This window comes from Oncorhynchus nerka, linkage group LG23 (assembly GCF_034236695.1).
Source record: "Oncorhynchus nerka isolate Pitt River linkage group LG23, Oner_Uvic_2.0, whole genome shotgun sequence".
Classification (NCBI taxonomy): Eukaryota; Metazoa; Chordata; class Actinopteri; order Salmoniformes; family Salmonidae; genus Oncorhynchus; species Oncorhynchus nerka.
The window spans coordinates 39,861,377-39,874,099 of record NC_088418.1 but is presented as its reverse complement, the minus strand read 5'-3'; the positions used below and the strand labels follow the sequence as shown (position 1 = coordinate 39,874,099).

Here is a 12,723-nt window from a genome sequence, read left to right as displayed (position 1 = left end):
AAAATAACAACATTGTATTTTGACCAATGCTTAAAACCTAATGATTAAACAACCCCTAATTTGCCTGCACACATAGGGGGAAAGGCAATTTAGGTTTACGTTATTGAAACTGGAAAGCATTCGATCAAATAGGGAGGAAAAGTCAGTCTACTGCAGGTATAAGCTCATTCGAAGCATAAATTATGCAATTGAATTGAAACAAACGTACCACTTTGTCCATAAGTTTCCAAGTTTTTTCAACTGTTCGGCGGTCAGCAGCAGCCTGTTTTGGGGGTCCGACTGCATCCTGAATGGCATCAATAATGCCTAAAATCCGACCTTTGCGTTGGTTTGGTCCGCGTCCACCTGGATTATGGCCACTTAGAGCAGTTGCCATTGTCTATACACTGAGATAAATACAAATAATCTTAGGGTCTACAAGATGGTAACACTTTACTGCAGGTATTATGCATTATGATGTGGTTATAATCCTGTGTCTTGATACATAGATACTTTACATATCATGAACCTTATAATAATTGGCTCATACTGCTTATAACAAATGATAAAGAATAGTTTTAAGAAAAGTGTTACCGCTTTGCAAGGTGCCACTACTGCAAAAGTACAACGCAAGACAACCATGCAAATTAGAAGGCCAAGTAGGCTATGCATTAGTCTATGTGTAGTAGCCAAAGCTATTATATCATCACGGTCACAAAGTGGCATGCCTGACTAGTGACCTCCTGCTGAAAACTTCAATTTAAGGCCGGCTCCTTAACTCGAAAAACAAAAAAGAGCAGCCCCGCCACTTGATTTGCCATAAAGCTGAGGGATAGAGCTGAATAAATGTAACCGATCTCAAATTCATAGATGGCTATGAATGCAAGGACTAGCAGTCCATTAGGTAAACATGAAAGTTTTAACCATATTTTGAAACTACCCTCTGGACACAGACATCAAATCAACTTCAATTCCACGTTGGTTCAACGTAATTGAATTGAAATGACATGGAAACAACGTTGATTCAGCCAGTGTTAGCCCAGTGGGTAGTTCGTTTTTATTTTTTCTAAGCCATAATATTTGGGTTATGATGGGGTGAACTAAGACCATGAGGAATGTATAATGGTGGGGTTAAACAGTTGAGCTAAAATCATCGAGCATTATCTAGTATACTATTCAATAATCAAAATGGGTATATCATTAGGCTAATTTAAATGATCAAAAACGGCACAGAGTAGGCCTAAGTTTTAAATCGTCAGCATATAGAAAGAGTAGACGAGTCTTTTACACGAAATGAAAGTAGGCTAGCTCCCAATTCTGACAAAAGTGTGGCGACTGTGTCTTTATCATATGCAACCAATTCATGAGCGCATTTGACGTTCACAAATGCATAGGCTGTATCAAACTTTAAGACTACAAAAGAGTCCTGTGCGGCTATAATAAATACAAATAGGCAACATAAGACAATGGTTTCGTAAAGCGTAGTGCTATGACTTGTATTGATGATCGTGATAATAATGTTTTTAAAAACTACAGAAAAATAAATCATTGACTTACTGCGCACCACGCAGGAGAATGTCGACGGAATGATCCTGTTTCGAGGCTCGTGGAATAAACAACCCGACTGAAATGACAAATGGAGAGGAAATGTACGTGGAAACTACCACAATCGCGTGTGACGGTCATTGGTTATCAATCATCCCACTTTTTGCTTTTCCAAAATCAATGTTTATAGATCAAATCAAATTTTCCCGAACTGAAGGAGCCAGTTGGCTCTACGTGGAAATGTAAAATGGTTGTGGGCGACAAAAATTATTATACGTCCCACTCTGCCCTGACATCCAGTAGGAGCTGTAACACTTAGCTGGATGTTCCATCCAGAATAGCATCCAAGTCAGAGTTACAATATTCAGCATCCGGCTCAGAGTTACATCCAGCTCAGAGTTACATTAACATCCAGCATCATTCACATACTTACATCCAGCATCTGGCTGAGAGTTACATCCAGCATCCTGCTGAGAGTTATATCCAGCATCTGGCTGAGAGTTACATCCAGAATACAGCTGAGAATTATATCCAGCTTCCGGCTCAGATTTACATCCAGCATCTGGCTCAGATTTACATCCAGAATACAGCTGAGAGTTACAGTGGGGCAAAAAAGTATTTAGTCAGCCACCAATTGTGCAAGTTCTCCCACTTAAAAAGATGAGAGAGGCCTGTAATTTTCATCATAGGTACACTTCAACTATGATAGACAAAATGAGAAAAAAAAATCACACTGTAGGATTTGTAATGAATTTATTTGCAAATTATGGTGGAAAATAAGTATTAAGAACACATTCTTATTTTCAATGACGGCCTAGGAATGGTGGGTTAACTGCCTTGTTCAGGGGCAGAACGACAGATTTTCACCGTATCAGCTCTGGGGATCCAAACTTGCAACCTTACAGTTAACTAGTCCAACACAATAACGACCTGCCTCTCTCTCGTTGCACTCCACTGTTATGTGAATGCAGTAAGCCAAGGTAAGTTGCTAGCTAGCATTAAACTTATCTTATAAAAAACAATCAATCATAATCACTAGTTAACTACACATGGTTGATCATATTACTAGATATTATCTAGTGTGTCCTGCGTTGCATATAATTGACTGAGCATACAAGTATCTAAGTATCTGACTGAGTGGTGGTAGGCAGATGCAGGCGCGTAAACATTCTTTCAAACAGCACTTTCGTGCATTTTGCCAGCAGCTCTTCGTTGTCCGTCAAGCATTGCGCTGTTTATGACTTCAAGTCTATCAACTCCGGAGATGAGGCTGGTGTAACCGAAGTGAAATGGCTAGCTAGTTAAATGTTCCCCTTGCTCTGTATGGGTAATGCTGCTTCGATGGTGGCTGTTGTCGGTGTGTTGCTGGTTCAAGCCCAGGGAGGAGCGAGGAGAGGGACGGAAGCTATACTGTTATACTGGCAATACTAAAGTGCCTATAAGAACATCCAATAGTCAAAGGTTAATGAAATACAAATGGTATAGAGGGAAATAGTCCTATAATTCCTATAATAACTACAACCTAAAACTTCTTACCTGGGAATATTGAAGACTCATGTTAAAAGGAACCACCAGCTTTCATATGTTCTCATGTTCTGAGCAAGGAACTGAAACGTTAGCTTTCGTACATAGCACATATTGCACTTTTACTTTCTTCTCCAACACTTTGTTTTTGCATTATTTAAACCAAATTGAACATGTTTCATTATTTACTTGAGGCTAAATTGATTTTATGATGTATTATATTAAGTTAAAATAAGTATTAATTCAGTATTGTTGTAATTGTCATTATTATAAATAAATACATCGGCCGATTAATCGTTATCGGCTTTTTGGTCCTCCAATATTCGGTATCGGCGTTGGAAAATCATAATCGGTCGACCTCTAGTCTGGACCATCTGCAGCAACGGAGTTACCCCCCTGTAGTAGGCTTAGCCTCTGCTTGGAGCCGCCTGACAGCCAACAAGACAACAGCCAAGGCTTTACCCTACAATATTACAGTGGTCATGACCTGTAACGCTTTGATGTCTTGTGCAGTCAGCTGGTGTCTAGTTGTGAACTTGGTCAGGGTTAGACCTATATTTACTGTTGGACTGAACTTTTGCGATGATGGGTGGAGGTGCTGCGATGTTGGATGGTACTCTGTCTGGCTGATAGCAAGGCACCACCATGGCCAGGGCTTGGAATGTAATTTGTGGAGCCTGTTTGGGTTAGGTAAGATGTAAGGAGATATTACAAAAGTATATTTGGTATCAACATGTGGTGTCAATACAACTCCATCCAGACAAATAAACAAACGTGTTTGTAGAAGTACAATAGTTGTTTGTCTTTTATTAAACCAGTGGTCCCTACCTGAGAGGTGTCATGTGAGGGGTGTATGAGCTGCGATAGGTCTGGTTCGGGGACCAACAGGATGTTGTTGGGGTAGTTGAGGAGGTAGGAAACCACAATGGTGTGACCACCCTTAGCACCTCCTCTTCACTCTCATTTCCTTCCGTGTCCTCCTCGCTGCTGGATGATTCTAAGATCTCACTCATGTCCATCATCCAACTGTCAGGGATCAACTTGATTTTGAGGAAATGCACTGTCCCGTCATAACCATGGTTGTATCCCGCATGTTATACATGTGGGATACAACCATCCCAGATCTGCAGATTATGCTGCGAAGAAACAGAATCGTTAGATCATTTGTTTTGGTTCTGAGTCCATATATAGCTGGTTTTTGGTCACAGGTTCAGGAACGGCAGAAGAATTTTAACATTTACCTGGAGCTAACTCTGTAAATAGTACGGCTGGGTGATTTAAAAAGTCAAATCGATCAATAATATAATATTACTTAGAGCAAAAAAAAAATGTTTTTACAATCTGTGGAAACTATGAGAATAGAAAGGTTCAGAACTTTTGTGAAATAGCACAGTTGAAAAATATCCAGAAATCAAAACTGGCTGGTCTTCAGAGATACTGTAGATGGGAGGGTTTTGACTATTGTAGCTGGAAACGGCTGATTTTTTTATGGAATATCTACATAGGCGTACAGAGGCCCATTATCAGCAACCATCACTCCTGTGTTCCAATGGCACGTCGTGTTAGCTAATCCAAGTTTATCATTTTAAAAAGCTAATTGATCATCATAAATCCCTTTTGCAATTATGTGTTCTGAGAAATGAATGCTATTCCATGTGAGAAATTGCAAAGAAACTAAAAAGATCTTGTACAACGCTGTTTACTACTCCCTTCACAGAACAGAGCAAACTGTCTCTAACCAGAATAGAAGCCCCGGTGCAGAACTGAGCAAGACGACAAGTACATTAGAGTGTCTAGTATGAGAAGAGTATCCTCTAGTATCCTCAACTTGCAGCTTCATTAAATAGTACCCGCAAAACACCAGTCTCAACATTTATATATATATAAATTAAAAGGTACTCTGCATTCTGCTTCCTCCTATAGGAAAACCACGCTACTGTAGATATAATGTAATTTGACGTCATTGTATCTGTGGCCAATAACCTTGAGCCTACTTGGATGGGTACTTAGATTTTGCGTTCCCCAATCACGGCGCAACTGGAGAACATTACCAACCCCTTCGCTCTGCATTTTCCGCTGGCTGCCCCACCGCCACAAAAAGCACTGCACTAGGCTGAAACACCGGCATTTTGGAGCTGCCTTACTCAAGAAAGCAAAAAAGAGACCAAGTTTGTATGTGGCTATATTAAGTCAATTATTTTATTCACATTTAAAAAAAAAAATGATATGTGACAGGTATTAATGTCAGAATAACATGCAAACATGTTGGGCCTCCCTCAAAACAGGTGGAGCTCCGCCCCACCTGCCTTGATTGACAGGTCACAGCTGGATGTGACCAGGTACCAGGATGTCCGGTCTGTCCCGATCGTCCTCTCATCTTCACTGGAGGATGACTCCATGTCCTCATCTGAACTGAGGTGTTGAATAAAAGGGACCCTCAGTCAGAAACTTTACAGGTCAGAAGCGACACTCTCGGTCAGAAGCGTTATTCTTAGTATAGAGCTCTTTATAAACCGGGTAGTTTGCATACTGGATGCTGATTGGCTAAAAACAGCATTTAGCCCTGTGTGCGACTGTATACGGTCACCATGATATCATTGCGCCTTTTCACCTCGATAAAATGGCTACAGCAACAATAGTTCCACATGCCGATGTAGAAAATAAACGTTAAAATGAATTTGAGAGAAACCGAAACGAATTGTGAAACAAACAAAGTGGGCACTTACCCGCTTCACTGACTGGTGCGCCGAACAAGGGATACATTGAGTTTGTGAATACAACCAAAATGGAGCTGAAAGTCATTCTACGGGACTTGTATGGTTAAGTGAGAAACATGAATGGCGAAAAAGATGGGATTAGCAGCTAAACTGCCGCTGGACTTGAACCGACATATCAATGACCCCCTCTCAGTCTGGCATGGAATATACAGGACACCGAAATCACAACGCGCAACAATGTGTCGTCTCTCAGCGTAATTAAAAAGTTGAGGGATGCGACAAAGCAGTGAATGGATACGTATGGTATGTAACTGTTAGTTAGCTAGTTACATCATTCTAAATGTACCCTGACAATATAACCGGTCGTTTTGTAGTCCTAACTATTAGCTAACGTTGTTTTCCCCTGTGTTTCAAGGTACACATGTCAAGAGTCAATAGGAGTGAACACCCTCGCAACAATGCTGCCAAAATCCTGAAAAGTAGCTGGCTCGTCACAGATGTACACAAACTACTACCTCGTCATCCATTTATAGTAGCGTGGAGCCAACAAACATGGAACAATTTTTTCATTTGTGCACAATAAATGACAACATTCAGATCAATGTTAATAAATCCTCGGCATACACATCACAGACAAACTGAATTGGTCCACTCACACAGCATCGTGAAGAAGGCGCAGCAGCGCCTCTTCAACCTCAGGAGGCTGAAGAAATTCGGCTTGTCACCAAAAGCACTCACAAACTTCTACAGATGCACAATCGAGAGCATCCTGGCGGGCTGTATCACCGCCTGGTACGGCAACTGCTCCGCCCTCAACCGTAAGGCTCTCCAGAGGGTAGTGAGGTCTGCACAACGCATCACCGGGGGCAAACTACCTGCCCTCCAGGACACCTACACCACCCGATGTTACAGGAAGGCCATAAAGATCATCAAGGACATCAACCACCCGAGCCACTGCCTGTTCACCCCGCTATCATCCAGAAGGCGAGGTCAGTACAGGTGCATCAAAGCTGGGACCGAGAGACTGAAAAACAGCTTCTATCTCAAGGCCATCAGACTGTTAAACAGCCACCACTAACATTGAGTGGCTGCTGCCAACACACTGACACTGACTCAACTCCAGCCACTTTAATAATGGGAATTGATGGGAAATTATGTAAATATATCACTAGCCACTTTAAACAATGCTACCTTATATAATGTTACTTACCCTACATTATTCATCTCATATGCATACGTATATACTGTACTCTATATCATCGACTGCATCCTTATGTAATACATGTATCACTAGCCACTTTAACTATGCCACTTTGTTTACATACTCATCTCATATGTATATACTGTACTCGATACCATCTACTGTATCTTGCCTATGCTGCTCTGTACCATCACTCATTCATATATCCTTATGTACATATTCTTTATCCCCTTACATTGTGTATAAGACAGTAGTTTTGGAATTGTTAGTTAGATTACTTGTTGGTTATTACTGCATTGTCGGAACTAGAAGCACAAGCATTTCGCTACACTCGCATTAACATCTGCTAACCATGTGTATGTGACAAATAAAATTTGATTTGAAATAATTGTCATGTGTTAGTCATTCTATAAAGGGGCGCTAATGCTCGGTTTTTGCATACATTTAATGTAAGCTTGCCATCTAGCCTGTGGTTATGTTGCAACCAGTTTAGCGTTGAGACTTTCGTCCGGACTACTTTTTCTAGCAGTATATATTTATTGTGAATGTATTTATTAAAGCAACATTTTCAATATAGATGTGTAGTTTCTTGCCTTACTGTGTTGGCAACCGGTTTATAAAAGCAATAAGGCACTTTGGGGGTTAGTGGTATATGGCCTATGTACCACGGCTAAGGGCTGTATGCAGGCACTCCGCGTTGCGTCGTGGTGAAAACCGGTAGCCTTGGTATATAAACCCATATACCACACCCTCTTGGGCCTCATTGTTTAAATAGACGCTCAGCGCTATATCAAATCGCAAAGGGCCTACACTGGAGCCAGTTTCACATTTTCAACCGTAAACAATCATAACATTTTGTTCGTCGTTATAATTGGTCAGGGGAACACATCCATCGATCTAACTGTTGTATATAATGACCCTCGCTTGGTTAGCTGCCGAGACTCTAGCGCCCCACGTCATGTGCCAGTACCACACGGCAGGTCTGGCATTGTAAATGGCCATTGTTTTTGTTCCTGAAGGGACTTCGGAGGAAGTTTCATTTGATTGAATGCTCTAGTAGTTAATAGATGTGAAGACATTTCAGTGTCTGTGTTTGCAAGACATGATCTGTAGAAAACGTTATGCTTAAACTTTGACATTTTAAACTTGAATGTGTCAGGTGAAATTGGCTGTGCCCTTGTGCTAATATTCTGCAGGCTGGATGCTAATGCTAATTTCTATAATGTTTTATTTGTTAGCGATTCATGCTGGGCGATCTAATTGCTGCAACTGTTTACATTGAGATACACTACATGACCAAAAGTATGTGGACACCTGGGGCCTGTTGCACAAAAGTAGAATTAAGACATCCGGGATAAATGACTCAGCTGAGCTCAATGAAGCCAAAACATGTGCGTCCAGGCTTAATTGGTTGCACAAAGACCAAGCCAGGATGAGCAGACACGGATTCATTAAGCCAGGTGAAACCAATCCTGGATAGGTGCGCGCTCACGGCTCACTCAAATAGACCCCGCCACAGATCACAGATTAACTGATTTACCATGGCAACTAGAGCCGCGTACTTTTCCCCGTCGGAAGCACAAATCCTCATGGAGGCATACGAGGAGGTAAAAGATATAATTAAGAAGAAAGGCAACACCGCCACAGTGATAAAGCAAAGAGAAAAAGCGTGGCAAAGTATTGCAGACCGCCTGAATGCGTAAGTAGTGCACAATTACACACTCACCGCTCCGCTGAAACATCACAATTACAATTCAAATATTTAATTCACATCTCCAAAAATGCAGTTGTACTGTAATTATGAAACGGTTAAATTTTTAATTGAAATGCACTGCAGATATGAGTGAAATTGTGTAAAGTAACTCCATCACACTGTATAAAGCTATGATAATTTTTTTTATATTTTTACTGAAAACAAGACAAAAATACCAAGTAATTTTTTGCAGTGTGACTCCATTAAATGTGTGTGTGTGTGTGTGTGTGTGTGTGTGTGTGTGTGTGTGTGTGTGTGTGTGTAGATTAAACATGAACGGGCCAAAACGGACATGGCAGCAGGTCAAAATCAAATACAAGAACATTCTGCAGAATGGTATGGTCCCTGACTAATATTTAACAAAGCACAAGCATATATTGTACCCAGAAGGTGCCTGCTCACACATTGTCTGTACTGTTTTAGCAGTGAAAAAGAATACCCACAGACAAGGCACGGGTGGTGGGTCACCAAAGGCTGACCTTACCCCAGCAGAGGACATGGCCTTGGAGCTAAATAAAGGCAGGCCCGTCTTAGAGGGGATCCCTGGGGGGAAAGAGACGAGCATAGGTTCCTCCCAAGATGCCACCCGCTTCATTCAAGGTATGTCCTTCCATCTCTACATGGGATACAACCACATTCATATTGAATCAATTTGGACTGTCTGACTTTGGTTTACCTATTGCCTTGCAGTGCCTGGCAGCACTGTGTTCCTGTTAGAGCCACCAGCACAAGCACCAGACGATGCTGATCCAGTGAGTACTCCATCAAAGGCATACTGTAGGCCTGGCATGTCTTGTCTACTAGCTTCAATATGAATCCGATTAAATGTGATAGGGTGAAGGCCCCAGTGCAGCAGCAACAGCACATGATGGAGACGATGATGAGGAGGAGACCATCTCTCTGGATTCCAGAAGGCATGAGGTATCATGTTAAGACTGTGAAAGTACTATTTACTCTACAATGGTGAGGAGTCCTCATCAAAATCAAAAAATCTCATTTCTTTTACAGGACCCAGATGCTATACAGTGGGAAAACCAGCCTGGCAACATAGTGCGTATTAATAAAAGGACACCACATCCTGCCAAATTCCAGCTGCGCTAATTGTATTGTGTTCACAGAGCTCACAAGCTATCAGAAAGTTGTATGGCAACCACCTCCGGCGCCAAATAGAACTGGCAGACATAGACATTCAGTACAAGAAGAAAAAGATGGAAAATCTTGCACTGGAGTCCGAAATAAAAAGAGGACAATTAGGAAACTGGACCTTGAAATAAAAAACTTGAGAGGGAGGTGAGATATGCCTTCAATGTACACTGTATGCTAACTGTAACACAAATGTATTAATCATTATTTTTCTTTCCTCCCCAGCTCCAAGAAGATGACACAGCTCAAAATAAAAATTAGGTATATTCTCGTAAAGTCAAGTGAGCCATGACATATGAGCTCTTATTGTGAGCACACAGGACGGTGGCATCTTTCTAAGGTTTTTTTTATTTTCCCAGCAATCCGTACAACCAAGTCATCGTTATAAGGCATCGCCCTCTTTGCCCACCCCCCAGCACCAGGTGTGGCCACTAGCCTATATGAAGGCCCAAAATTGTGTGTTCCTTTCTGCTCTGACAATGGCATGCCCATTCGTGCGAGATGTGGTGGATGAAGAAGCACTTGTGCTGAGGAGCGCCTTCAGGCGAGAAAGGGTCTTCAGGGACCGGTTGGACCCACTGGCCTTCCCTGATGACCATCTATATGAAAGATACAGGTTTTCTGCAGATGGCATCAGGTATCTATGCAGACTACTGGGTCCCAGGATTAAGCACCGCACTGCACGGAGCCATGCACTGAGTGTGGAGCAAATGGTTTGTGTGGCCTTGCGCTTTTTGCTAGTGGAGCCTTCCTGTACTCAGTGGGGATGCAGAACAGCTGAACAAGGCCACAATTTGCCGCACAATAAGGAGTGTGTGTCTGGCTATCAAAGCATTAGCAGATGTCTTCATCTCTTCCCTGGCCACAGAAGACTCTGTGACATCAAAGAGGAGTTCTATAGGATTGCAGGTAAGAGGATCTACAAATTACAGGACAACTGTTAACACATAGTAGGATACTCATTACTTTGTGTGACAGGTTTCCCCAATGTCATTGGTGCAGTGGACTGCACACACATAAGGATAAAAGCCCCCTCAGGTGCCCATGAGGCCGATTTTGTGAATAGGAAATCCTTTCACAGCATTAATGTTCAGGTGAACATAACTTTTGATATTGTCCATTGACGAACACTCTGCATTGCCAGTGATGTGCATTGATTGGTGTAATATTCCTCATCTTATGATTTCAGATGGTCTGCAATGCTGACTGTGTGATCAGCAATGTTGTGGCAAAATGGCCTGGCTCAGTCCATGACTCCAGAATCTTTCGGGCCTCTGAAATCTATCAGTGCCTATCACAAGGTAAGCCACACAACCCCTATTTATAACCATCATGGCTGTGTCAAGAATATCACTGTGTTTATGAGGTAGTAATGATGAGATTTTGTGTTGACAGGTGAATTCTCTGGTGTGTTGCTGGGAGACCGGGGTATGGCTGCCAGCCTTTTCTCCTGACACCTTTCACAGACCCCCAGGAAGCACAGCAGGCCTACAACCATGCCCATGCCAGGACCAGGGCCAGAGTTGAAATGACCTTTGGCCTCCTGAAGGCACGCTTCACTGCCTTCACAAATTAAGGGTCAGCCCTGTTAGGGCATGTGATATTACTGTGGCTTGTGCTGTCCTCCACAATGTGGCCTGCCTGAGGAAGGAGAGGGCCCCCAGAGTGCCACCAGCCATGGACTGGGACAATCCGGCAATCTTCCCTGATGACGACAGTGGTCGGCTGCTGAGGGACCAATATGTGTTGAATTATTTTAGTTAGTATGTGCTTTCAATTTTGGTTAAATATGTCCTGCGGTGGCAGAGGAATTTGGGTTTTTTTGGGTTCGTTTTTTGACGAATTTGGCCTCTTATGATGTTTGTGCGGTATACTGTGTGTAATACAACATTTACATTTACATTTAAGTCATTTAGCAGACGCTCTTATCCAGAGCGACTTACAAATTGGTGCTTTCACCTTATGACATCCAGTGGAACAGCCACTTTACAATAGTGCATCTAGGTCTTTTAAGGGGGGGGGGGGGAGAAGGATTACTTTATCCTATCCTAGGTATTCCTTAAAGAGGTGGGGTTTACAAGGCTGCAGGGAGGCTACTGCATCCAGGCTACTGCATCCATTCATTTGTCTGTTCAGTTGATGTGTATGGATTTGTCCTGCATTTATTTTAGTGTGCAGACATGCAGGGTGTGTTATATACAGACCTTTGAATGTGTATGTATCATTTTGTATAATATGCTTGGATTCTGTGCTTTCCATCTTGTGGAGTCACTGTGACTTCAGTTTCGAAAGGAGCTGATGGTTTACCTGCTTTGTTTTGTCCTTATTCAATAAAGGAACATAATGTTACACATTGTGTTTTTATATTCATATGGAATGTGTTTTTGTTTATATGACAGAGTACTAGGGCCACACTGAAGAAAAAGGATAAAGTCATAAATTTATGAGGCTGGTTCTTTCTGCAGAAAAGCTACATATTGTTTTTACAGTTTTGATACTTATGACAATGTGATACTTAATATTCTGGCACATCAGCATGTCTTTGTTTATGAAACCATACTGAAGTACAATTTCACAAAATGCCCCACATCTGTCATTTTAACAACTGTCCTCCTTTAAAACAACTGGTTACAATATTATGACTTGTGTTTTTTTCCTCTGTGGCCCTAATATTCTATCATTTTATATATAGCCTTATAGTCTATGGGAAACTGTAAATTATCTAATGATAGCAACATCATCTAAAAATCATTTTTTATCCAAAATCATTGAAATTAATGATCACAAACGTTTAAATAATAACAGTGGGTCTAGTTATATGTGATAACAATGTATAGTGAGCAGTGAAATAACTATTGGTT

The 12,723-nt window shown here is 41.7% G+C and overlaps 1 protein-coding gene and 2 long non-coding RNA genes across 6 annotated transcripts in view; 2 read left to right on the top strand and 1 right to left on the bottom strand.

Annotated features, from left to right (window-relative positions):
- cblb (Cbl proto-oncogene B, E3 ubiquitin protein ligase) overlaps positions 1-2,068 on the bottom strand; it is a 160,797-nt gene extending 158,729 nt beyond the window's left edge. Inside the window, exons 1-3 of one of the 4 annotated variants that reach the window (XM_029629945.2) lie at positions 1,958-2,068; positions 1,537-1,603; positions 209-386 (exon numbers count right to left, since the gene is read on the bottom strand). In XM_029629945.2, coding sequence (XP_029485805.1) covers positions 209-376 — 168 coding nt within the window. In that variant the 5' untranslated portion in view covers positions 377-386; positions 1,537-1,603; positions 1,958-2,068. Of the gene's footprint in view, positions 1-208; positions 387-1,536; positions 1,877-1,957 lie in introns of those variants that run through there. The other 3 variants (XM_029629948.2, XM_029629947.2, XM_029629944.2) reach the window with 3 other exon arrangements.
- A 2,944-nt stretch (positions 2,069-5,012) lies between these two features.
- On the top strand, positions 5,013-7,354 carry LOC135564025 (uncharacterized). The gene is made up of 2 exons (XR_010460770.1): positions 5,013-6,068; positions 6,181-7,354. It is a non-coding gene; the product is annotated as an uncharacterized LOC135564025 (long non-coding RNA).
- A 2,922-nt stretch (positions 7,355-10,276) lies between these two features.
- LOC135564024 (uncharacterized) lies at positions 10,277-12,211 on the top strand. Its single transcript, XR_010460769.1, has 3 exons — positions 10,277-10,771; positions 11,052-11,163; positions 11,258-12,211. It is a non-coding gene; the product is annotated as an uncharacterized LOC135564024 (long non-coding RNA).
- The last annotated feature ends 512 nt before the right edge of the window (positions 12,212-12,723 follow it).